General features: G+C 47.3%; 1 protein-coding gene across 1 annotated transcript; it reads right to left on the bottom strand.

Moving 5' to 3' along the window:
- Nucleotides 1-1,206: 1,206 nt before the first annotated feature.
- SLC13A3 (solute carrier family 13 member 3) lies at nucleotides 1,207-25,898 on the bottom strand (the record flags this gene model as incomplete). The annotated part of the gene is made up of 13 exons (XM_084217916.1): nucleotides 1,207-1,392; nucleotides 1,976-2,113; nucleotides 2,447-2,608; nucleotides 2,885-2,997; nucleotides 4,245-4,342; nucleotides 5,299-5,403; nucleotides 7,111-7,206; nucleotides 9,583-9,708; nucleotides 10,583-10,768; nucleotides 11,485-11,551; nucleotides 16,057-16,220; nucleotides 16,529-16,794; nucleotides 25,788-25,898. 13 exons carry the CDS (start codon nucleotides 25,896-25,898, stop codon nucleotides 1,207-1,209), a joined length of 1,818 nt encoding a protein of 605 aa, XP_084074042.1.
- Between the last annotated feature and the right edge of the window lie 1,531 nt (nucleotides 25,899-27,429).

Genomic DNA, 27,429 nt, shown 5'->3' with positions numbered 1-27,429 from the left:
GGGGTTATCAGCAGCACAGGAGCAGGGGGATGCACTGGATCCCTACCCCGGGCCAGTTCATCTTGTCAGCTCCACCAGTTTACATTGTCAGAGAAACCAGCCCCAGCACAGGGATCCAGTCACTCACCTTCCACAAAACAAGAATTAGATCCTTTATCATTCAATCATCTATTTCAATGACTGATGATTTAAGTTTAATATTTTATATTCTTACAGAAAATAAAATAAAAAATAATTGGATAAAATGGTGATTAAAATCACAGTCAATTTGCAATGCTTTCATTGAAAGTACCCAAGCAATCTGATTTAAAAAGACGTTAAGAATCAAAGCCTATTTTTTAAGAAATGTCAATAATATTCCAATGCAACTTGTCCACTGACCTGTGACTCAGCGGGTCATTTGTGAGTGAGTCAATCTCACAACCTAAGACTGGCCACAGTTACCAACAGTGAAACACCACTGGTGTCCAAAGTTATGCCAGAAATTAATTTGGTCCCAAGCCCCCATCCGTGTGCTCAGTGCAAAGAACCAGGCAGCAGTCGCTGTCCCAGGCTTTCAAAACATTGAACGTGTTTGGAAACAAACCGTGGCCTCCTGCTTTCCAAAGCACGGAGCATTGCACCGAGTCCTACCCACACATCTCCCGAGTCATCCCTGCACACACAAACCTGAGGAAATGCTCCTCATCCTCCATGAGAGAATCCCTCATGAGATGGCAGCGAGACCCCAGCCTTACACCCTGCCAGAGGCACCCGGCCACGCCGCCCTCTCCCCGGCCAGATTCTGATACACTCACTCACGTTGGGTTGCACATAAATAATCCAGTTGCCTCCACCCTGTTGCCAGGGCTGCTTTCCAAAACGAGGTAGGGTATCAGAAGCTGGAGCAGCAAGGCTCGTCAGCTCTCATGGGGGGACAGGCATCTGCCCAAAGATGCTCCATGATTACAGGTTGTCCAGTTAACAACCACCTGTGACAGAAGGACTCTGGGAGAGTCGGATTTGTACCTGCAAAAGGTGGGGAAAGATCTCCAGAGAAAGTAACAAATGGTTGTTGTGACACTGACCAGAATTTCTAGAAATAAAATTAAACCAGAAGGTCCCACACAGTGTGAGTGGCCACGTGGCTTTTCCTCCTGTGCAAACTCTGACGATTCCAGTGCCCCAGTCCTAAGTGAGTGAGTCCTTCCCCGGGGGTGGCTTTGTTCATATTTTATTTAGTGCACTTAAAGTGACATTTTCTACAGCTGTCACAAGTGAGGTGGCATTTTCTGCATGGATGTTGGCCCATGCAGGGAAGGTCCCCAGCTGGAAGATGCTCTTGGCCCATGTGTTCATAGCCAGGCTAAGAAGCAGAACTCCCATAAGATTCATGAGCAACCCAGTTCTTGCCTACAAGAGAAATACAAAGACAGCTGTTGAGTTTAGACTGGACATCTACAGCATGTGAAGCACGAAGCTATTTGAATGCAAACATTATAAAAATGGAAGGTTTAATTGCTGTTAATATTAGCAACATTTTAAGCAGGCTTAAAGCCACAAAGGCCATTCTGCAGCTGCTTACCAAGCTTTGATCCATCAAAAACATTAACATCTGTTTAGCCTCAGGAATGTGAGCAGGAACTGGGACTAAGCCTAATTTTACTCATAAGCTTTGTTTCACTGAGCTGGGGAAATATTCCTCATCAGAAGCCTCTGAAAGTTAAGCTGTTGACACTAGAGAAACAGGACAAGGGGCTGGGGGATGCTGACCACATTCAAGACCACTTTAGTCACCATTTGGAGCCATGGTGGCTCCAAATTTCAGCTTCATGCAATCTCCTTCCATCCTGTGCCTTCACACACTGTTGAGAACAGCATCAGACTTCTGTCTTCTCATTTTAGTACATATTGAGTACTAACAATACAGAAAAAAACCTTCTTTAAACACTCAGGCTGATTGTTTTCATCATTTTGTGTATCTAAAGGAACTTACCATATCCTTGACCATCAAATGTCCAGAGGAAAAGGCAATTGAGTTGGGAGGTGTTGAGACTGGCAACATGAATGCATAGGAGCATCCTATAGTTCCTGGTATCATTAAATAGAGGGGATTCACTTTCAGACGAATGGCCTGGAAAACCAGAAAGGAACAGAAATTGGACCTTGGGGATTTGAGCTGCCAACAGATGAACCAAAGGATGCAAACAGCCAGTGGTGCACAGCCCTATCCCACACTCTGTAATGAGTAATCACATCTCTCACAACAAAGCCTGAAGGATTATTACCCTTCAGTGCCCACATCATGCTACAGGACTTGTTGCTCCCAAGGGTTTTGAAGAGCCTGAAGCCCAGGAGCAAGAAAATTCCCCAGTGCCTGTCCCAGGAGAGACCCAACACAAACCCACCCACCCAAGGGGCAGGGCAAGGAGGGGTCAGAGCTGCTCTTGCCATGGGATGACCTTACCAGCTCTGCCAAGACAGGCAGAAAGATGATGATGGTGGCAGTGTTGCTGGCAAACTCCGTGAACAAGGCAATGACAACTGTGATGAGGATGACAGCCACGGGAGGGGGCACACCCTCCAGGGGATGCAGACGGCCTCCTATCCACACAGACAAGCCAGACTCCTGCAGAAGGGAGAGAAAAAACAGGAATCATCCTCCTGCATGCCTGCAGGGCAACTGGTCCTCTCCTAGAACTTGTCCTCAGGGTGTCTCACAGCAAGCAGCTTGTGAGGAGTTGTAGCCTCCTTAGATATCTGCTGTGTATTGTTGTCACTTGGAGTTGACAAATGTGTGCTTTGAGTGTGATGACTCCATTGATGCAAGTTTTCCAAAGCCAAATGAGAACACCAAGTGAGCCCCTGATAAGGTCCAACCCTGCTGGGCAGGATGATGCCTCACCTCACAGCCCTTGGCCATGGCAAAGCCTCCTCCCAGCAGCAGGATGATGTTCCAGGGCACTGTCTCCTGGGCCTTCCTCCAAGTCAGCAAGGGCTGGGTCTCTGTGTTTGGTGCTGCACAAAGAGGAGAGGCCTGTGTCAAACACCCACCCAAGGAGGAGCCTGACTGAATGATACCACGAGCCTGACAGCAGTGCTGAGCTCACTGATCATGAGCTGCTGATCAAACACACACAGGGTGTGTCTTGAATCTGCCAACTAAAGGAGCATTTAACTTAGTATCAGATGTAAAAATAAAACCAAAAATATTCTAGCAATAAAGTTTTCTTTGAGGCTTTCTTGATTTAACATATAATATCGGGTTAATTTTCTCTCTGTAACAGACATAAACATTGTCTTCAACAGATGGGGGTCCATAGAAGGAGGAAATTTTCTGCCATTTGAATTAAAGATGTTATTCATTTTCCATTTGTCATTCAACAGCCAGTGAGTTAAACAGCAGAGAGCTCATGTCCCCTAAAAGCTATTTCTTAATACGTGATAAAGTGAGCTCTGTTGTATGGAAGGATGCACTAATGGGACTGAAATTTTCTGTTGAAAAAGGGCACATATTTTATCCACAGGAGGCCTGATTAAAGATCTTCCTGTGTATGGACAACACAACAAATGTGCATAACTCAGAGCAGCTGCTATTTTGTTCCCACAGACCCCAGGCAATTCTCCATCACCCACAAAGGGCCTTCATCAGCTACTTCTCCCCATTCAGATTCTCTCTTATTCCATGCAGTATATGAATTAAAATTTGTATTTCATTTCTCCTCAAGAGGATTGACCCAAGACTTCAAAACCTGCTGGAGAGTTTCAGTTTTAGGAGTTCAAATTATTCCAGAAACTGAGAAAGAGCACCTGTATCTGAGAATGGACAACCAGCCCAGCTCTGCCCTCTCAGAGGTCCATGCAGGACAGGAGCCTTTGGGAAGTCAGACACCAAACCCCTGTTCCACCATCAGGTCTGCTGTGGTGGATGAACCCATTTCAGGTCTCTTCATCCCCCCATGGCATCAACCCTGACAGCTGATGAGCAACTGAGCCATTCCTGCCATCAGCAGCAGGGCAGGACTGCAGAGCCTCTGAGGGCACTTCAGAATTAAAATAAAAAATATAAAAAATAAAAAATAAAAAATAAAAAATAAAAAATAAAAAATAAAAAATAAAAGCCTCTCTAGGATCAAAAGGCACCTTCAAGCCACCCTGCTCCACACTGCAGCTCCAAGGGGGAAAGCATTTCTCCTTGCCCCATGCCTGCCCTGCCAGGACACAGGCAAGCACAGAGACCCTGCCTGGAGGGGTCTCCCACTCACCTTTCAAGTCAAACCACCACCTGAAGGAAGGTTTTTGTGAAGGGAAGAAGAAGAGTATAATCACAATGGTGATTCCTGTAACTGCATCTGAGATAAACCTGTCCAAAAGCAGCAGAAACACTTGTAAGAAGCACAAGCCTGTAGAATTACAAAGTTTATGAGAACAGGGATTTACCAAAGAAGATTACAAGTTTCCATCAGGTTTGAACAGTGCTTGTTGTTCAGAGTTCTTTTCTTTTTTAATTCCCTGTCGAGCTAATTTTCTGCCATGGGCTGTGAACCCCCCTGAAAAGCTGCCCTACAAAAATAAAAACCAAGATTTAATCCCCTCCACACTGATATTCTGGTTTTCTGATTGCAGAGTTATAAGGACAAGTTTCCTGAGCCTATTGCAGGGAGGAAGACAGAGCCCAAACCATCTTATTTACATGAGCTCTTTGCAAAATTCTCAAACTCTGGGGTGAAAGGCAGGCTCCATCCAGTAAAATTATTAACTGATGAGGAAAAGGTCCATAATTACTTTGTTATATTAAGGAAACATTTATCAAACTAGGATTTTATTTGAAAAAACCCACCAAACTGTGAAGGTCTCTTAAGAAATAACAACACCCTCTCTGAGCTCCAGCACGCCCTAACTGCTGTATCTATTCATCTTCACAAGGTATGGTTGTCACTGGAGACACACACTTGGCAAACAGAGAGGACAGCACTCAGAATCAGCTCCTGCCATCTCTCTCCAGGCTTCAGACCACTGGTGAAATCAGTGGATTGCCCACAGAAGTCAGTATTTCACTGTAAATATACATATAAACAGCATTCCCAACATAAATCCTAGGGATGGCCTCAAATAGACACACCACAACTTCCCACTAGCTTCATGCACCTCCTCTAGGAGACAGAAAATGCAAATTTGGCTCTGCTACTTGATGCTCAGTTAATTCATTCCAGGAAATCTGAGTAATTGTGTTAAGCAACACAATCAGAAACTCAGGAATGTCAATGACTTGGAAATGTTACTGCAAAATGGCAGAGTGGAAGGAAAATAAAGTCTTACCCTGGTGCAAACAAGCTTGCCCAGCCTGGAATGAATTTGGGATCCCTGGAGAACAGCATGATTGCAAACATGCAGAAGAAGAAGAAAATTGCCTGTTCTGCAAACCTGAAATGAAAAGAAATGAGGTGAAAATGCTGATGTGCTAAAGGGGGGGATCCAAGCTAGGACAAGAACCCAGCTCCTGCTGCAGCATCTTGGCTGGGAAGTGAGGCTGACTTTCTAAAACCAGCTACAGTGACACACTGGGACAGACTGCAAATCCATTTGCAAATACTGGTGTTTGCCAGCAATCATCTCTTTCTGGAAGACATTAAGGAGAGGCAAGATGGAGATCAGGAATGTCCCAACAAGGGGATGCAAGGCTGACCCTCTGGGAGGGGAAGGGCCAAGCAGCTCCTCGTGGTCACTGCTCTGACCATGTCCCTCCAGCCAGGGACGGTGGCACCGCAGCTCAAGCCGTGCAAAAGGATGATTGAGATTCAAATCCTACATGAGACAGCAGCAACAAATTCCTCCAAGGTCAAAATCTAAACACTGTCCCTTAGACACGTGACAAACAGCAGGGTAAAAGGCAATAGCATTCACTAAGTATCTAGTGGAGTTAAGGTTTAACCAAGGCTTAAGATGATGCCTCAAAATTCTATTTAAAATCTCTCTGAGCACAGGCAAGGGCACACAAGCCCTTGGGAAGAGGCTGCTTGAGCTGATTTTTAGTTATGGGGTTGCTAATCAAATTGGTAGAGCTCAGCTTAATGGACTTTCCCACTCCTAGATCTCAAAGTGGGACTTTGATTCTTTCAGAGACATTTTGCAGGCTGCTTGATAATGTACTGAACGGAACAAATAAACCAATTGCTTTCATTTACAGCACAGGCACAGAGAGCTGTCTTTGAAGAACCACTCCATGTCCCACACAACAGAAATAATTACAGTGTCAATAGCATGATACAAACATCACTGGATATTCACAGCACTGCCCTGAGTATGAAAATATTATTTTACAGATGGGGAAACACAGACCCTTTAAGGAAAAACCCTACAGTTTCAACAGTCTTCAGTAGTCTTGGCTGCCCAGAATATCAGTGGATGGTTGGACATATGCAGGGTTGGATTTCTGGAGATACTCAGCTTTTCCTGCTTCCTCCTTTTTCTTGGCATTTTTCATAAATCTAAAACTCATGTTTCTTTCAACTGGTGCCTTCCTCCAAAACATAATCTCCATCATTGCAGTTTGTACCAGCTTTTACTTTCCTCACTTGACTGGCATAGTTGAGGGAATTATTCAGAAAAAATAATTTGTTCCATGGCATGGATCTAACTTCTTTCTGTATACTTTATCTGAGCTTTAAGATTTCTTTAAGTATATCCACAATCCATATGATTCACATCCATAATATGATTCAGCAGCCTTCTCAGCAAATGCCTCCTGCTTTGCAGGACAGGTATTCACAAACCCTTGAAATCCAGCCTGTGTTGGTCAGCACCTAACTCACACAGAACTGGGTTTGTTCCTGGAGTAGAAAAGTCAAAAAGAGTAATTAAACAACCCAGCATGAATTCCCTCTATACCAGGAATGTTGTTCTTCAGAAGATTTGAGTGCAAGCTGCTATTTGCAATTATTCATGCCAGCAAAGGTGAGGAGGCTGGAGCATGAAAAAAGCAAAGTTCAGCGGGTTACAGACAGACTGAGTAGAAATATAGGTATAATTTTCTTTAAGAAGCTCCATTCCCCACGTCCTCCACTCTTAAAACAGGATATTTCCAAACCCACTTAATTTCTTTCTCATTTCTATCCCAGCTTTACAACTCACTTTGTTGGACCCAGTTTCTGATAGTCCTCCTTTATCACCTCCTTGGCTCGGGCTTCTGCATCCACTCTTATATTTGACTTTTTTGTTTTCCAGCCCCTGCCAAGAAACACAATGATATTTTTACATGCATTTTTACATGCCTCTGACCTAAATGACACATAGGAAATAATGCATTTTCTATGCAGAACATGCAGGACTCAGCGTCCTTCTCTTCAGCACCTGCTCTTCAAGGTTCAAAGAGCTTCACACCTCTGGCAGCTCAGCTGGTGTTATCTTCAGATTATGAAGAATAACAATGAAAATCTCTGCTGAGATAAAGGTAATAAGGCTTTATTTTATATGTCCTTTGTCTCTGCATTCATACAAAGGAGTCCCTGCAGAGGTGAGGAAGTCTCCTCTCATTTATATTCTGAACTGTTTCCTCCAGCACGGGCTGTGATTGCCAAATGAAAGTCCCAACATTGCAGGATTTCCTTGTCTTCCTTCCAAGCAAGTTACCTACTTGGGCAGAACAGCTAGGAATAGGGTGACACGGAAAATTAATCTGTCCCTTCATTTTTCAAGTCACTTGTAATTTCCTGGGTGATCCCAGGATGCTGCTGAGGATCAACAAAAAATGTGAGGAATTTCTCAGTGGCCGGGAATGTTAATGTGCTCCTGGCTAAGCCTCTTAGCCTGGCTGCACTGACTGCTCACAGCTTGCTCCTTTGTAGCATGTGCATACAAATGATATATTCATATCTTGCACTTCATCTCCCATCACAGCCCATGACACTGAACCTGGTTTCTAACACTGCCTGTGACCTTGATTAAAACTACAACCCCAAATTTCTGTGTCAGACTCATCTGCCCATCCCCGTGCTCCCTGCCCTTCCTTAATTAATTTATTGTTTCAAAGGGTGGATGGATGCTCTGTAGAGATGAATGATTGATCATTCAGAAGCTCCTGCATTTCAAGTTCCTGGCTCTTTAATTTCTTGGTTTTGGGAGATGTTATTAACAGCAGCCTCATCTCAGCCAGCCCACTTCAAAAAGCTCCATTCCCCACAGTCCTCCTCTCTTAAAACAGGATATTTCCACCCACTTAATTTCTTTCTCATTTCTATCCCAGCTTTACAACTCACTTTGTTGGACCCAGTTTCTGATAGTCCTTTATCACCTCAGCCTTTTGGATTCCAGCAAAGCCCAAGTGTCCACCTGCCCGTGCCTGCTGCAGACACCCAGGACCTGCCCACAGAGAAATCAGCCCCATCCCCAGGCAGTTACAGCCCCAGCAAGGCTCCTGTGGAGCTGTACTGGAGGAGCTTTGCAGTGTCTTCTCCACCACGGGGGAATTCTGGCATCCGTGCTGGCCCAGCTATCCCAAGGGAGCCGAGCCCTGCGCTGGGGGACAGCCAAAGCAAACACAGAGCATCACGTCCCTGAGCTCCACAGCAGCTCTGCCTTTCCTTGGCCTCTTCCCTCACCTGAGGGGCTGGGGATGTGCCATGCACAGGGACACGGGGACCCAGCTCTGCACAAGCGCTGGCACACGTGGGAGCAGCGCAGCTCCCAGGAGTGAGCTGGCCAAGCATCGCCCAGCAGCACTCAGAGCCTCCTGAGAAACCCCACCAGCGAGTCAAGGACAAGCCTTTGGCATTTTCTGGATTAAAACTTTCCCATTGATCTTTTTTTCCCTATGTCTGAGACAATGTAAATATTTGGACACCTGTTCTTCCTTTTTCCTCTCTCCCCACATTTGCATTTTAAAGCCAAAGCTACAATTAAAGGCTTTTCTAAATATCATGAATTCTGTATGGTCCCTGGAGGAAGCAAGACTCTGACTTTGTTACCATCACTTGTGAGAGTGTGGAGGGGGAAAAGGTCTCCACATGAGCAGCAGAGCAGCGCTGCAATTGCTTTAGGTTGTGCACCCTGAGGGGTTGCATGTGTCCAGCAAAGATTTACAGGAAAAACATGTTATTCTCAGTTACAGATTAACACCTTGTTGTAAAATTAAGCCCTGTTGTGAAGTAATCTGTTCCAAACCCAGGTTTTTGCCCCAAGAAGAAATCCTGTCTCTTTCATGTGGAACTAAGATTTTACCATGGTGTTTAAAGCTAGGTTCTGCTTTTCCTTCTGTTATTAAAAATCTGCCATTTACCCTCCATAGGCCAAGGTCAGGCAGTAAAACAACCTTTAAAAATGATACATTTAACTGAATGAATATAATGCATACTCTGTACATGTATTTCAGTTGGATAAAGTATATGTAACTATGAGATACATTTAAAACCATCCTATTCTATATCAGTTTTTAAAAATAGCTGACTTGTCATGGGATGGGCCTGCTAGAGCTAGTTGTAAATTCCCCCACTTTCCAGGAGATGATCCTGGGTGATATCAGTAGATTTAGGATGAGAAGCATGATGAACACATATTATAATGCTAATATAACCAGAGTGCATATATGTATAGTGAATATCCACATACCTCAGGTTAATTCCTCCATACAGGATGGAGATCCATAGCCATCCCATGAGAAGAAAAATCAGCATTAAAGGAAATGCAAACATAAACCAAGAACCAAAGTTCACCACATCACATTCTGGAAAATAACTAAGCAAACGGGAAAAATCAAGTTAATGCAAGATGGGAAAGCAACCCTTCCACCCATGGGTAAACAAGCATCTGAAATCAGCAGTGCAATATCCCACAAACCTGCCCCTCTGCATTTAAAAACCTTCCCTGGGCATGCCCCAGGAGTTATCTGGACACAAGGAAATGTGAGGAGCATTGTGTTGAGACAACTCCCAGGACACCCTGCCTCCCCCATCTCACCCAGCCCAGCTGTGCAAGCCTGGAAAGTTCTGGAAATCTCCCTCCAGCTGGACAATGCCTTCATGCAAAGATCCTCCTGAATACCCTGGATTAAATCCTGCTACAGAAACTGCTGGGCAGTCTGGACATGAACCTGGCAGGGATGCTGCAGTGCCCAGGACAGGCTGACCTTGTGGAGGTCAGCAAGAGTAAGAAATACCTGTGGGCACCTGGGCTGGCACAAATCTCTGCTCCACAAATCACATAGGAGGAATATTTTATGACTAAGAAGTGGTGTGTTCATTATTTTTCTTTCTCCCATACAGCAGCAGCTATAATTGCTCACAAAGCACTACTCAGTCTGCTTCATCAAAACAGTTACCAGGTTAATTGTAGGTGTGGAGTCAAGTCCCATTAAATTCAATGGGATTAAAAGCATCACTGAGGTGAAGCACACATGCTCCAGTTTGGCTGACAGCCTGCCTGGCTAGGCTGGAAACCTGCTTATTAAGTCTAAGGCAGGTGCACTCCCTGCTTTCATTTCCCAAAACATTCTGGAAGGGCATGAATTTTCCAAACCAGCACTCGGCACAGAAAGGAATTTCCTGCAGGGATGAAGAACATGTCTCTGTCTTGCAGGATTCACAAGGACCCCCAGGACAGCCTGCCATACCTCTTCAGCTGTCCCAGAAGGATGAGGTTTGGTGCAGTTCCTGTCAGCGTTGCTGTACCTCCAATGCTGGCTGCATATGGGATTGAGATGAGGAAACCTTTCCATATGTTTGTTTTGTATTCCTCCTCCTTCTTTAAGTCAGAGAGAGCATCACTGGAAAGCTCCTTCTCCTCCGCTAGATCTTTGCTTTAAAACAGTCCAAAAGAGAATCCGGTGAAAGCCCTGGTTTAAATACAGTGCAACCACTTCAGAGCCTTGACAGAAGGAAAATTCCCAGTTCTTAGAAATCCAAACTACCAGTGTGCTCAGGGACTCCTTAGCAGCTTGGTGGGGCAGAGGGGTCTGCTTGGTGAAGTGCCACGTGGGACTGTCAGCCTTGCAGAGGACAGAGCACCCTCAGACCCATCCACAGGAGCTTTGTCTTGCCCAGCCCCTCAGCAGCTTCTAACACTGAGCATAAAGCCCACAGGACTGCCAAAAAGGAGAAAGAGCTAAAATTTGATAGATTTCAGGGAAGAAACATCTGCTCCTGTGTTCCTGAAAAGGTGCTTCCTCCCCATCCTCGTTATCAAAGCAGGACCATCACCAGTGTGCAAATCCTGGGGGGTTTTACATCACCAGCTTCACACATTGGATGTTCCTGAGAAAACCAAGGCACAAATCCCCAGCAGGAGACACCCCTGGCTATGATTTCAGAGTGGCTGAAAAGAACCTCTGCAATGATTTGGACATGCAGAGGGATGCTGGACACATAGGGAGGGTTTTTATCATCAGGCTGCTAGTGACCAGGATGTTTGGTATAATCAAAACATTGCAATGATTGAAATTCAAATTCACACTTGGACTAGCTCAGGGGATAATTCTCTCTCAACTCTCTAATACAAACTTTATAGTTAACTTACTCCTCAGTACTTGCCAGAAACTGCATCTCAGTTGGTACAGTGTAAAGTTTATTCTGCTGTAAAGATGCTGAAAAAGAAAGATGAGGACTTTAAAACAGTTCAAAGCATCTAGAAAATTCTCCTTGAACTAAACAGAGGGAACAACTAGCATTTTAGAGAAGGGGCTGTGCAAATGAAGGGTGAGCTCACACCAAGGGGATGGGGTCAGGAGCTCACACCTGGCAGGGATGAAGGAGCCCTCCTCCTCCTGCCACTGCTCCAGCCCCACCACAGCACCCAGCTTCTCCTCCAACACCCAGGCACTTGGTCCCTTTACAGCTTCTGCCACAGAAGTTTGGCCTTTGGGATCTTCTAACACAGCCAAGACTTCGAGGGTGACCCTCACCAATCCTGGGTTTGGGGTGGGTTTTCTTGGGGGAGGATTCACCATAGGTCATTCTTAGGAAGGAACACTGTTGGGGTTTGTTGTATCTGTAAGGCAGGTTCCCCAAGGCACAGCAGGAGCAGTTCCTGTCCCTGAGCTTCATTCCCATGGGGTGAGAATTTTACACCCTGCAGACATCAAGTGCAGTCACCATAAGGCTGTAATTCCTCCTTTAAAGACGAGAGTGAGACACATTTGGGGATTAGGTTTTGTCCTGGGTCCTTCAAAAGCCACCCTGACAGCAAGGACCATTCCAAGCTCATCATCCTCTCCACAAATGCCAGGCCCTGCAGGCTGAGCAGCCAGACCCACTACTCTGGGACCTTCACACCACTTGACCACACCAACCCATGGGAGAACTCGGAAATCAAAAAACAGAAATGCAATACAAGCACTCTCTGTAACCAGACGTGGCATTGAGGCTCATGGCATTTGTGGTCATGGCTTGGCCTCATGAGGCTGGCAGATGTGCTACCAAACCTCATTTTCCACATTCCTCACAGGACTGGAGCACTTGTGAGCTTTATCCACCTTCCCTTGGCCCTTCCCCACCCCTGCTGGCCCTGCTGCCTTTCCTTGTCCTCTCTGCGTGGTTTTGGTTCCAGAGGTTTGTGCGCCTGCACTTCCCTGTGCTCTGCAGACAGCTACACACAGAGCCCAACTGCTGGAACTGCCACCTAAACCATCCTCACCTTTCCTTGCACCCCTTCTTAGCCCAAACCCCAATCCCCTTCCACCCACCATGACCTAGAGACCAGCAGCATGGGGACAAGCCAGTGGTCAAAGGCTCTGGAGTCGCTCACACGTGCACCGAGACACCGCGCTCGTTCCAGCTCAGCGGACCGAGGATTTTTGCAATGTCATGTTTTACACATGGCCAATTTGCTGAACTGGAGTTAATTGGCTTGGACACACACATGCTGAGCTTTCATCCCAGCCTTGCCACGATGAAGGGATGTGATTAGAAGGATGAACATTAACCCATGGTTGACTGTTGGTCCCTCAATGGATTTAGCCCAAAGGCTCTCACACTTCTGTCCCACTGAAGGCCAGTCCTGGCTCTGCAAAAACATTTCATTCTACTTCAACATTTTTTAGGTTTTTTTCTTCTGCTAAGCTCAGACTACCAGTCCATCTGAGCAGGACCATCTGTGAGTTATCTTTCAAGGAAGGATTGCAAAGGTAACCATGCAAAGGAAAGCCAGGCATACTGCAGAGATTTTCCTATGAAATTTATAAAAAAGGAATAGAAACTTATTACAGGTCCATAAGTCAGAAAAGGCCAAAGGTAACAGAGTTTGGACCCAGCTGTGCACCCCCCTCACAGAGCAGTATGATGATTCTGTGACCATTTCACCAAAATATCTCATATACCTTGGAGGCAGAAATGCTTTTCCTAGATAATTTTTGCTTTAATTACATTTTTTAATGTTTCTAAAAGATTGAGAAGACCTGAAAAGGACTATTTCCACTGACTGAGGGATGCAGGCAGCAGTGCTGTGGCCACACCCTGCCAGCACTGCCTGGGATTAGGCGCTCAAACCAGGCAGCACTGTCCAAAAATGCATATTTCCCACCTACCCCTTTAGAGACAAAATTTCCAGGTCTGTGACTCAGTTACACCTCAAGCACTGAATGCAGTTTATCTTGAATTTTCTGAATATTCTCTATGAAGGAAAGAAGAATGGAAATATTTTCTTGTGATTTTTGCCTGGAGATATTTAAGGTGCTCAGAGAAATGAAATATTGCCAATGAGGGGTTAGTGGGCAGAAGCAGAGAGAGGTCAGGCTCACTGGCACAGCAGCTTCCAGCTTGTCACACACCTATTCCTGGAGTTGTCAGACAGAACTGCAGGGTTCACCTCCAAAAAGAAAGTTCTAGAAGCTGAAAAATGTCTGTTGGTGTCAAATTTATAACCCTGCTTTGATCCATCAGAACCAGCTGGGACTTCAGCCACCCAACCTCACTCCCTGCTCTCCTGCATCAGAAGCCAAGTGTGTGAAAATGAACAAATCATTACAGCCAGTTTCAGCTGTCAGTGACACAAGAATGTAAATATTTGCTGATCTATAACATGGTGCCTACATGGCTGAACATGGATATAAGTGATCAAAATCTTGAGATCTCTAATCAGGAAAAAAGTGTCACCAACTGATCAGAGATCACTTAATTTCAGGCACCATGTGGGCAAGCAAAGTCCTACACAAAACTGGTTTCATACACTTGTTGAGATTTTTTTTTGCTGTGAGTCAAATGCTTTGAAATGTCACATATTCTTTATTATATTTTAAATTGGTGTTTTTAACCACCCAAATGTTTTTTTGCCTCATGGACTCTACCACAGTGCTATGAAACCAAGTCAACTGGCAAATGGATTTTATCACATGCCATTGTACAAGTTTTCTTCCACATGCAGCTCCCTTCACAAATGAACCTGTCTTTTTTGGAGCACAGATCACAATTCTGAGAGATTATATACATTTAATAACCTATGAAATGAGTATACCTTTTTGTCATCTGCACATCTCCACTCCTAAGTGTAATGTCAGATTCATCACTTTTGACTGACTTTAGGTTTAGGGCTTCCTTCAAGGAACTCAGCTTTACTCATCCATTCAGAAAGATTGCAGAAAAGGATGAGTCTACCTTGGGACACTAAAGTTCAAATTAAAAGTCTGCATCAAAATGCAGATTTTGATGCATGTAATGTACATTTTACAGGTGATTCCTCCTTTGCTTGTATCATAAATAACCTTTAAAAGCCTTTATCTCAAAAAAAAAACCCAAACAAACCAAATAAACCATAATCACACCATCACATGATATTTGCAAAGCATCACTTTATTCATTCTTCTACCTGCAGGCCCCTCCCTTGCCTTTTCTGGTTTCTCTTACCACTGCAAGTGTGAGCCAAGGATGTTAATTCTGTGCTTAACAGTGTCTAGGACAAGGTGGGGAATCCTCCTTTTATGTGTTCCCAAACTCTACTGTATTTACAGCCACAACTACACAGTCAAATCCAGAAGCTGGGGACAAAAAGGTTAAAAGGAGACTGACAAAACACAGAACAGGAAATTGTAGCAAGGAAATCAGTGGGGTTGATTTTAATAGATGTGAATAGTCAAAAATTCATAAGGCAAACACGATAAAGCAACCTGGAGTGCAAATATCTCATAATTGCTAAGCATCAATGATGAATGATTAACTATATCTTTATTAGATGTGCACATGTTTGAGCCTTCTTCTGGGGACTCCTTTACCTGCCTCAGGACTCAGCAGGAACTAAGAAGCCGTTGCTTTTAAATCACAGAGGCAGATGAATTACTAATTAGTGCAAGAAGCAGCAGCAGCAGAAGAAGAAGAAGCTGTGACTACTGCTCCAGCTGTCAGCAATAGCTGCAGAGGGGATGTCAGGATGTCATTTCTGGATTGCTGTTTCTCATCACTGTCTGCCAGAAGCCCAAAGTTCTGGTGAATGGCTTGTGATGAGAGGGCTGGAGAAAGACCTTACCTGGCCACATCATCCCTGACCTATGCTCTACCTGCTCAGGGACAGCAGCACACAGCAACACAGAGATGGAAAAAAGCACAAAGCACTTTACAGACAGGTATTTAACCTGCCAGCCTTCCCCTGAGTCCTTGCTTTCTCCTCCAGCTCAGGCTCCAGTTCCACGGGTGAACCAGCAGGAAAACAAGAGAACACACGTGTCCCAAGAGCAGGACAGCCCTGGGTGCCACAGGGAGGGACCCCACTCATCACCTGCCCTATCTACAGCCCTCCCTGGCTCCAGCTATCCCCACAGCATCCCTACAAATCCCACCACCACCGTGCCACAGAGCTGGACTTCAACCTGTGCCAGCAGCAGCTTTATGGAGCACCTTGGCTGGGCATCACCTCTTTGGTTTTCCAGGCCACTCATAAGCATTGCCTCCTGCATGACACCAGGACAGGGCAGATAAAAGGGAGTTTCCTGCCAATAGTCTTCCACTATGGGAATAAAGTGTGCAGTAAAGTGGGACCAGCCCTGAGCTTGAGCTGCAGGCCAATGAATGTGCTATTTGTGCCAGTGAAGTCAATGAAATGGGGCAGATTTGAGAGCAGCAGGGCAGACCTCAGCTGGCTTATACACTGCCCTGTCTCAATTACCTTGGTTCTCTTCATTTTCCCTGTTCATATCCTTAGAAGTGTCTTTGTCCCCAAAGAGGCTTTTTAAGATTGCATTTGCAATTGGAAGCATCATAGCAGTGGAGGCAGTATTACTTAACCACATGGACAGGAAAGACGTTGTCAACATCATCCCTAAGATTAGTCTGAAAGAGAGAAAAAAGGAAAAGCTGAATTTCTTCACTTTGGCAAGTTCTCTGACACATTAGGAGGAAAAGCCCATGTGCAGAGATAACAAAACCAATACCAAAAAGGATTTCTATGACTCTCCTGAAACTGGATGGAGCACAAGTATGGGACTGAACCAAACAATTCTCCCTGTGCTGCACCAGCCCAGGGGCAAACAGCAGAACAAACACAATAAACTGGAGAAAAGGGGGTGTGGACAGGCACAGCAGAGCCTCTTCCCAAGCACCTGCAGCTCCCATCTCCCAGGGAGGACCCCCATAGTCACCTGGCTGGCTGGACTCCCACCAACATGAGCACCCGGAGAGCAATCCTGCGGTGTAAGTTCCACTCCTCAATGGCCGAGGCCATGATTAAACCACTGAGGAACAGGAAATTGGTGTCTAAAAAGTATTGTGGGCAAACTTTGTTAGATGGGAGGATGCCCAGGAAGGGAAAGAGGACGATGGGCAGCAGAGCTGTCACAGCCAAGGGCAGGGCCTCGGTGCACCAGTACAGGGCCATCAGCAGGATCACATAGAGGCATCTTCCTTCCTGCAAAAGGAGGAGAGGAAAAGTAGATGTGGCATTGCAGAGCAATCTTGTCACTTGGAGACCCCTAAAGAAGCAAAATGTTCCAGTTCCTCCCTTAAGGATACAGCACTTCTCCCAAATCATTTCCATCAAGTACAACATCTACCTTCCAACATTGTGTAAAGGGTTCAGGACTCATCTGAGACCACAGCAAAACCAAAATCCTCCTTGACTGCCTGATCTCCCCACAGGCTTGCAGGCATCAGACAAGGAATCTTTGGAGACCAGGAACTGCCCCACAATATTGAATTAGGGCTGGCATTGCTGCTGACAGGCTCAGGTGTCTGACCCATTTAATGTTTGTGCTTTCCCTCCACTTCCGCAGACCATGCTCTGCACAGCTATACAAAACCAGCCTTGGGAGATGTATGTCCCCCACATTTGCAAGGCAGCACTCAGAAAGGTTTCTTTTCTTGGATCAGAGTCTCCCAAGAGATTTATGAGAACCCATTCCATGGCAACTGGTCCCAGTCCCTACGGAAATCAGTAAATCAAGCACCCCGGTGTGACAGCACTTCCTGCGGGCAGGCATCGCCCGGCTTCACCCTGGCCTTGGCCAAGGCTGGCAGAAACCCAGGGCCCCCACACCACAGCATGAATTCCCCCATCCAGCCAGGAGGCACAAACGAGACCAAAGCCATTTGTCACCACAGCCAAAACAATGAGCGATGGGAGGAAGCCGGGAGAGCAGCCCCGAGCCCAGGATGGGAGAGCCCAGCGCAGAGCTGAGCTGGGTCACAGCAGGGCTGAACAGGGACATTGTCAGCAAGCACAGGCAGAGTGCCCACAGCACTATAAATAACTGCTGAGCATCACTTGGAAGCCACAGAGCTATTTATTTTATCACTTCTCCAGCTTGTTGTGCAGGTTGAATTGCTGCTCAAAGGCATCTCTGTCCCTCTGCTGGGACCTTCCTCCCCTAGACCAAGTCTGGGCTTCTGAGGGGGAGATGATGGCTCTGCTCCCTGCCAAGGCTGGCAACAGCAAGGGCTGGGGACTGTGGGGAGCTCCATTTTGGGGATAATGTGGTCTCAGCTCCATCATTTGAGGGTTCAGCCAGGCAGCAGAGCAGGTGCAGCACAGCCACCACCTACCTGCCTGTTCACCTAGGAACAATTTGCTGCAGACCTGGGCTGAAGGAGGTCAGAACCAACAGGGATTTGTGTTCACTGCATCTGCAAGTGAGGGTTTGAAAGGTGGACAAAATGACAATTTCCTGATTTTCTTTTGGCACCCAGGCATTGCATTGACAAGGGGTCCTGCTAGCAAGGCCCCAGCACTTCAGTGAATGTGGAAACACGAGCACAGCAGAACTGAGTGCAACTGATTTTTTTCATACATTAATTGTAGTAGCGTCAATGCCTCATATGAAGTGCCCAAGATCTGGATTTAAAGATCATTTTCAGACCTAATTTTAGATGCCAATGAAATGACATATGAGAGTGTGTGAAGCAAAACCCCCAGGCTCAGCCCAGCCCTGGCACCTGGCTGCTCTCATGGGTTCCCCGTGCTTCATTTGCCCCAAACCAGCAGGACCAGAGCAGCAAACCTGGCAGTGCTAAACTTTACAAAAATAAAGAATCATGTCTTAAAGTGTTTGCCACTATATTAGTGATTCAGTTCCTGTGCCAACTGATAATTCCTCTTTACTATGGTTCTTTTTATATGCCAAATAAATAGCTTTGCTCTCACTAAGCTCTTTTCCATTTGATTTCCAAAGGCCATATGGATATTTTTTTTCTCCCACTGGCAATATATTCTTCAGTTTCCTGTAACAAAAGTTGCATCAAAGTCAACTTCAAAATAAAGACACTTTAGCTCTTAATGGAGTAGAGCAACTGAAAATATTTAACAATGATACAAGAGCATATCAGTGAAGGCTTTAATTGATTTTACAAAATAGATGATGTACAATTTAGAAAACTAATTATAAGTAATGGATATTTATTCTCCAGCGTATGGAAAATGTTCTGGAAAACACTTCAATGAGACACAGCATCAATCTAATAACTCCTCTTCACTGCAAGATCAAAAGCCAAGGGGTAAAAACGAAACAGGGCAGAAAGAACTGCTATGTGAAAGGCTTCCCTGAATTTTTGAAACCCATGTGGATCAACAGGAAACCACTTGAAGAAAGCAGTAGTGCTGTTTATCCAATTTATTCTACCCTAAAAGAGCACAAATTGCAGCTATATTGAAAAGGTTTTTGAGATAGGACCACCATTGGGAAAAAAAAAAGGAACAAAACCAATCCACAGTAACTTCCATTTCAACCAAGCATTCCCTGGAATGAAAAAAAAGAAAGTTACCAATAAAATTGAATCAAACTCTATATGAAATTGAAAGCTTTTTTATTTCAAGATATTTTGCAAATGTTAATTAATTGATGCCCCCAGTGTTTGGTATGTTTGGTTAGTGCACAAGCAATAAATGCTAACAAATGTCAGGAGAATGGTGCTTTAGGGATTTGGCCAGAGGTGCTCCTGGACAGGCTGGGCTGAACTCGCTGCTCTGTGTGGCACCATCACCTCCACATGGTCTTGATCCTTCCATCCCTTGGCTGCATCCTTGTCAAGGCTCCTTCTATTTCTTGCATCTCCCTACAGCTTTGTATTTACATTTTTCAACAGAACTCTATCAAAGTTCATGGTGGCCCACATGAACTTTAAAATGGATCTTGTGATCAGGTTAATTTTATAGCCATTTAATGATTTCCAGGAAAGCACTTGTGGCTCTGGACTGCAGCAGCTCTTCTTCCTGTTGCTCAAGAGCCTTGGGATCGACCTCTGCCCCTCCAGACACAGATCCTGTCTTTGCTACACTCCAGCACTGGGGATTTTCCACCCTGGGGGACCTGCTGAGCTGTGGCAGAGGAAGCCAAGGCACGAGGTTGTCTCCTGAAGTCTCTGGGAAGGGCAGATGAGGTGCCCCAGGGAAAGGAGGCTCTGGCAGGGAATGTGGGTTAGGTGAGGCGAGCTGGCTCACCCAGGCAGAGCCCTGAGACACAGGCACAGCCTGAAAGGGACACCAGGACCTCCAGCTGGACCTTGTTCCCTGTCAGACCCAGTGCCCCCACAGCTTCCCCACCAGGCAGACTCAGTGCCCAAAGCAGCCCTGCCTTGGCACTGCCAGCCTTTGGGTTTTCTCCATCAACCCCCGAATGCTGCATGATCATCACAGCCCCATCAGCCACACAGGCTCCCTCCACCCTCCAACCAGGTAAAAAGGGGCAGACAGGGCTCCTCCAGGACCTTGACACCAACACCAAGAGAGATTTTGGCTGAACTGGAGCTCTTTTATCCGTCTGCTATCACAAAGAAACATCCTACCTGTGATATGCAGAACCAAGCACTGAGTGTTCTCATGGCTCAGCTGTAGCTGTGGTGCTACCAGCCCCACTGTGCCCAGGGCTTGTGCCCAGGATGGAGCTGTGAATCTGATTTCTACTAACCCAGCTCCTGCAAGCATTATGTAATCTGGACTCAGCCCAAGCCCTGTTTACCAGCCTCCCTGCCAGTGCAGTCGTTCTGCTCCTGCTGGCTGTTTGCAGAGTGGCTAGAAAGGGGCCAGTGACACAGGCCACAAAGCTGCAAGAGCTTCAGGGAATCTATTTTCCTCTCCTAAAATGACATCAAGCTTAAACACTTTTATTTAAACTCCTTGAGGTATTTCACAGTTGGCAAAAAAAAAAATTCTCTTGTAAAATGAGACAGCTGAAGCTCACATAAAGTGGGCAAATTGAGTGTGTGGCAAAAAGTCACCAACTCAACAAACAGCAGCCTGGTAGACTCTCCACTGCTCTTGTCAGCTTTCACACATCCCATGCACACAAATACCACATTAACCACCTTGGCTGGGGATAGCCAGTCCTGTGGCTGTGTTGAGCTAATTACATATTATGATCTCCCACCTTTATTTTTTTTATAAATACTTCCCAAGGGAGGATACAGATCAGCCTGGCATGTGGTCAGCATCCCTGGTGACCTCCATCTGTACTGGGGCTTGTAGAAATACACCCACTTTATTGGTACACAACAAACTCTTCAGGCAGCTCTTGCAAAATTATTGTATGGAAGTTGTCTGAACTCATAGATTTTAAAGTAGCCAGGGTTAGATGTATGAAATTTTAAATCTCTGTTTAGTTACTGTAACAGTAAAAAATCAGTCACTTCTTATGCTGTAGGATTGCACTATCAGACTTTTGTCAGTACAGAATAAAAATTCTTCACTGAATGTGGCTTTTTCTGCACTGTCCATCTGGCAACAGATTACAACATTTGTGTTCATCACCCTCAACACCGTGCCCAGGGATTTCTTCCATGTCTCTTTTCATTGAACCACAGAAACAAGTAGTTTGGAAAAGACCTTTACAATCATGGAGTCAACCATAGCAGACACAGGCAGGAATCAGGCAGGTATGTTTTATATGCAGTCGAGTTTTCCAGTTATATTAACTCTTGTCAATAAAGACTTCCTTTTCCCCCAACCCAAGTTGCTTTCACATCCTCCCAGTGCCAGCTTGCTCTTTGCCAGGCTGGCCCTCTCTCTGGACTGAAGCTCACAGGGGATGTGGTAAAATGTAGGCACTGTACTTGCAGTTATCCCCCTCTTTCCCCACTGAAGTTCTTGCTCTCATCTTTTAACTGACCATTGCTTCCAGTTCTGTGAAACTGGCCTTCCCAAATCACCACACACCAACACAGCAGAGATGGACTTTGTGTATGAAATGCAAAAATCAGGCTACAATCACTTATTTCTCCTGCCAGGCTGCTCTCTAGACTGTTCCCTGCCTGTCCATGCTCCTGCTCTTCTCTCCAGCCAGGATCCAGCCCCCTCCAGAGTGCAGGACAACCCACTCCCATCCCCTTTGCCTACACTTGCATCCCCCCTCTGCCCACAAAGACACCCCTCCTGCTCTTTGCTTTCCAGTGCAAGCAGTGTCATTTTTCTTCTGGAAGACCTTAAAGTCTCCTTGTACAAACCAGGAGGACCCATCACATCCAAGTTAATTTTAAATTGCTCTGTGGCCAGTGAGGAAGTCAAGTCTGTTTTCTGAAGGCACTGGGCCCTATTTGCCTGCTCAGAGCTCCTTTTAGCAGATTTGGCTGCCTCAGCTGTTACCAAGCCAAGAGGCTGTAGACATTGAGTTCATTAGAAGCTGTTGGAACAAGCTCTTTGCACAGCTCATTAAAAGTGCCCCCATGCCCCTTCCAGCAGAACAGTTCCTCCAGCCCCTCCTGCCCTGCCCCAGCTCTTTGCAATCATTCACAGCCCTCCGAGCAGGGGGGTCGCAGGCACTTCCACTCACGGGACAAATATTCAGCCATTTCAGCAGCAACCAGAGCAAGAGGTGACACACAGACCCCTGTGCACAGAACTGGCTCCTGGGAAGTGGCTCCACTTCCACAGAGCATTTCCTTCTGCTGCCTGATGTGATGGACAGAAAGCCCTGTTCCAGGCACAGCTTGGGCAGCACACCCTGAGGTCTCAGCAAACACACCCACAAAGCAGAAATTCCATTTCTCTATTTAGCAGAAAGGAGGCTGCAGACAAAACCATTTACACCAGCCTCCCTCTGCACAACCACCACCTACAGCGGCCATCAATTAAAAACAAGGGCAATTAACATACAGCAGCAGTGCCAGCCCTGTCACCATCCCTCTGTGAAGGGACTCACATAAGGATCTGGAGAAAAACCACTGCAGAGTGACAGCTGGCAAGAGCTCTAATCACAGCTTGAAGATGTGGACACTGGAGTCCATCACCTGTAAGAGCAGACCTGATGGATGATTTTTCTCTTTTGTGTTTCCAGGGGGATGTCACTGAAGTGGAGGTTTCCCTGGAAAACCCACTGCACCCACATCCCAGGGAATCACTCAGGAAGGACATGCTAATCCAAGGAGCCACAGCCTGTTGTGTGCTGTCAGCTTTAAGGCATGGGTTCTTGCTCTACAGATCCAAGTGAAATGTTGCCCTTGAGACCAAAGCTGAGGTGGCTTTTTATGGTAGAAATCCTTCGGGAGATTAAAATTGCAGAGCATCCCAGCAGGGAGAACACAAATGGTGACCTGATGTGAGAACAGATTTTTAACATCGACAGAGAGGAAATTCCTGCAGAGGTGCCTGTAAGACTCGTTCTCACAAGGGAAGGCTCATCCTGAGACCAGCAGAGGCTGAGCCTCACTGCTTCTCCTCTCCTACCAGTTTCTGCTGCACCCTGCCAGGCAGCATTCCAACATCCCAGCAGGGGCACAGGGCTCTCCAGCTTGTCCAACACCCCCGTGTTCCAGATGCGCAAGCACTCGGCAGCATCACGGCTGTTACAGTGACTGCACATCCCGCAGGACCCCTCCTGGCCCAGCCTGTCCCTGGATGCCCTGCCTGGGACAGGCTCCCAGTGACTCCAGCACAGCCCAGTCAGTCGAGCTCTTGCTGGGCACCTGCAGCAGCTCTCACGAGCTGGCTGCCCAGGAGGGGCCGGGCTGGGCTGCAGTCCCGTGGCAGGACAGACGCCTGACCGGGGCGGCGCAGCCAGGCATGCAGCCTTTGCCATCACGTGCCAGGACAACTTCCACACTCTGCCACCCCCAGTGCCCTGCCTGCTGACCCTGTTCCTCCCCCTTGCTGCTTTCACAGTCTGGTTAAAGGCTGCTCCTTCCCCTCCCACAGCCCCTCGCGGCTCGGGCTGCGGACAGGGGGTCAGGCAAGCTCCGGACGTCAGAACTTTAATCCCCTGTTGATGCAACAGCAAGTTTCTTTTCTTGTTGAAGAAGTGAGAGAGTTTAGTGTTGAAACCCTGGATGAATCATTGACCCCTGAACATGAACAGGTACAATTGTGTACAGGAGTTAGCAGCTACAGGCTCCCCCCTATGCCAAACCCTGGGAGAACTTGGGGAAGCTGGAGTTGGACTTGCTTGAAATACTCACTCATGTGAGCATCCACATTTTGAAAGGCACCAGCCAGTGCCACTGCTACCACCTGTGATGCTTTAAAGCCCATGGGGACTGAAGAACAGACCCGCAAGGTGAGCAGCAGAGCAGCCAGCTCTGCCAGGGTCTCCTTCCATTACCACAGCTGCATCCCTGCTTTGCCACCTGCCCAGCTGCAAACATTTCCACTTTCCCAACACCATTTTTACTTCAATAAAACAGCATTGATCAGACCACCCTCCCCATGAGGTCCTCCATGGACTGCACCCTAGAGTGGACTACCAGCTCACTCTGGGAGCCGAGCAGGAGCGAGCAGCACCATTACACCATGGAGACATTTTTTAGTTCTGTACACATACAGAAATCCCTTTCCTGAACATCCAAATCCTTGTACAGCCTGTGTGACACTGCACACTTCAACCAGCACACAGAGCACCTAGATCAAGGCCCTTCCCACAGCACTGGACTCATCTGTGATTTGTTCTCACAATTAACCACTGCACAAAACCAGACATGAGCTTGCACTTAGCATACAGTGCATACACATTAGCATACATCTCCTTCCTCTCTAATCCTATCTCACAATTTTACCAAGTGCCAAAGCCAAACAGGATGCTATTAAATACACTAGAAGTAATTTGTTCAGCTATTAAAAATTACTGTAGAAATGTAACTCTTCAGTTATTAATCTGCAAGGGAATTTAGTACCTGTTGTGCAATGTGTTTTCTGCTCCTTGAGGCAGATATTTAATACAGTCCTATTCATAACTCAGCCAACAATATAAAACAGGAAAAAAGTGACACTAAATCCAAAGAAATGACTCTTTTAATATATGGTGTTGCTAAATAAAACAATGGTCAATCTATATTATTTTTTAATTTAGCAGGTGTATCTTGTATCTCAAAGGAGAAGGTTTCACCTGACAAGCACTGAACAGGCAGAACTAAGTGCCAGCTTTGTCTCCTTACAGCACCTAAACTATTCTGTGTTCACTACATACTGATCATTACTTATTTTAAGTCATTCTCAAATGGATCTGAGTCAGAACACGAGGGTGAAATCCGGCTCACGCTGAAGTCAACGGTGCAAAATTCCACAGTGTCTTCACTGCCCTGTGGACTTCCACCCAGGGCTCAGAGGTTCCTGGTGCACAAGAACTGTGCAAAAAAAAAAAAAAAATCCTCCAGCCCCCAAAGTCTTGCTGCAGATCACTTTATGTGCAGCTCATCACATGCTAAAGCACAAACCTTCAGAGGAGACCGGTGTCCACCTTTACAAAACACCACTTATCTCACTCGCAAAGCCTTTCCAGATCCAGCACCAAAGGTGCCCCTGAGAGTCTCCCACAGCGGGGCGGGCGCTGCCAGCCCTGCAGCACAGCCCGAGGCACAGCTCCGCAGCTCCCTGTCCCTCTGCCACTCCCATCGCCCAGGGGATGTGCCAGCGATGCCAGGCAGCCTCCCAGCACCGGGCACTTACCTTCTACCCCAGCTCCGCAAAGCCCCGCCCTGGGTGATGCTGGTTTTGCCTCAGTTTCCCCAGATACCGTTTGGCATTACTGATAAAAACTACAGGGCGCTTGGGTACCAGCAAGAAGCCCCGATCGTTGCCACTGAGCTTGAGCTGATACGATCCCCTCACCTCCCAATGTCTATATAAGAAACATCAAACAGAATTCACGTTATCTATCCCTTCTTCCCCCTTACAGACCCGACATGACCGCAGGACGCCCCTCCATTCGCACTTTAAGTCGCAAAAGCGTGAGGAGCGCTGCAGCCCCCCTGCTCCACGGTCAGGCAGCGGGGTGCCCCTCTCGAGGGCCGAACTCTGCCGGTGCTGAGGCAAGCGGTGGCACGGAGCCCCCAGGCTGTGTCCCCGATCCCGCCGGGGTGGAACGCCGCTCCACACGCTCGGAGCTGCCGGTGCAGCGCCCCCGGTGCGCTCTCCCGCCCCGTGCCCCGCGGTCTGTCGGTGCCCGTGCCCCTCGCCCGCAGTGCCCACCCGGGGTCCCCTGGCGGTACCTTGGGGGGGAGGCTGAGCAGGATGGGCACCAGGGCCAGCGGCGCGCACAGCAGCACCACGAACCTCCGCACGCTCCACGCCTTCTTCACCAGCGCCCCCAGCGCCGCCATCCCGCGCCCATCGCCGCGGCCACCCCGCGCACCCGCTTTATCCCCCGGGAACGGCCCTCCCGGTGGGCGGGACCCCCCCGGGACCCCCCGCCCTTCTCCGCCCCGCCTCGCCCACCGGGAGGGGCCCCGCGCCGCCCCACGGCGCTGCGCCCCGCTATACCGCCTCCGATCCCCGATACCCGCCCTTTATACGGCCCCTAGATCCCCCTCCTTTCCCCCACCTCACCATTTCCCAGCCTTTTTGCTTTTTCCTTTTTTTTCATATAAAAATAAGCAAACACAACCAAACAAAAGGTCAGCGGCGCGGAGCGGGATAGAGCCATGGGAAATAGCAAAAAAAGCAAGAGGCAAAGTCTTGGCTCACACGAGTGTGAGCTGCAGCAAGCAAGCGACGAGCCTTGACTGTACCCTGGGTGTCCCATCGGGCTGAACCTTAAGGTTGCTTCACGAGTCAAAAAGAAAACACAAAAGCTGCCCAATGTGAACTCCGAGGGTGAATTTTCTTGCAGCTCTGCCCTGTATTGGGGCCATCACAAAGAAGATGAGGGAGTACGTGGGGCAGGACAGGATCCTCTCTCCTGACCGCAGTGAATCTCAGCAAATGCTGCAGAGGATCCTGGTCTCGTCTGAGCGCAGTGAGAGGCAAACAGCCCAGGAAACCGAGCTGCTCCACTATCAAGATGAGCAAGAGATCAAAGCCAAGGGAGCTGCTTTTTGCACCGCCTTGCAATTGAAGGCTAAACAAAGCTGAGTGGTGGGGAGAAAAATGGGAAAGCAAAGTAACACCCTTAGTACTTCAGGAGCATCCTCTGAGTGCTATATATGACAGAGAAACCTCACTGTTTCAGCTCTCTGGAGAGTTACTCCCCCTTGATACCATTTCCTAGATCATCAAGGAAGTTGGAGTCAAATGCTTTGGTTTAAAAAGCAGATGTGAGAAAACCTCATCCCCCTTATACAACTCATGAATCACTGGCACACAGGGAACAAGAAATCAGAATGTGGTGGTACAATCAGCAATAGAGCCAGGACTGTGCTCCCATCTGAAAGGACTCTGCTCCCGGCCTGCATCCACCTCCTCCGTTCCCCTCCCTCTTCTTAACCGCCTCTATGTAATTTCGCGCAAACAGTAACAAATCAGTTAATGCCCACAGCCATCCCGGGCAGGGGCTAAAGGGTGGCGACATCACCACTGCGGCTCTTTTCAAACAGCAGAACGGACACAAAAAGCTTTTGCCGGGCACTGCCGGGGGCCGCTGGCAACGCGAGGATCCGGCATCCGCCTGGCGCCCGGCCCCGCGGCTGCCCTGCCCCGCTGGCAAACGCACCTTCTCTCGGGGCCCAGCAGAGAGCACGGAGCTGGCCGAGAGAAATCCATGAGGATTTTTATCTTGCTTTCCCTGAACAGCTCAACCACATGAATACAAAGTTTTCACGGCCAAAGTAAATTAGTAGGAGATATTGCGGTGCTGCCTCGATGCTACCGCAGGCTGCTGGAGTAGAAGCTGCTTCATTACTTGGTAGTGGGGGA

The sequence above is a fragment of the Fringilla coelebs genome (assembly GCF_963513975.1).
Source record: "Fringilla coelebs genome assembly, chromosome: 18".
NCBI classification, from domain to species: Eukaryota; Metazoa; Chordata; class Aves; order Passeriformes; family Fringillidae; genus Fringilla; species Fringilla coelebs.
This window is presented reverse-complemented; position numbering and strand designations above follow the sequence as displayed.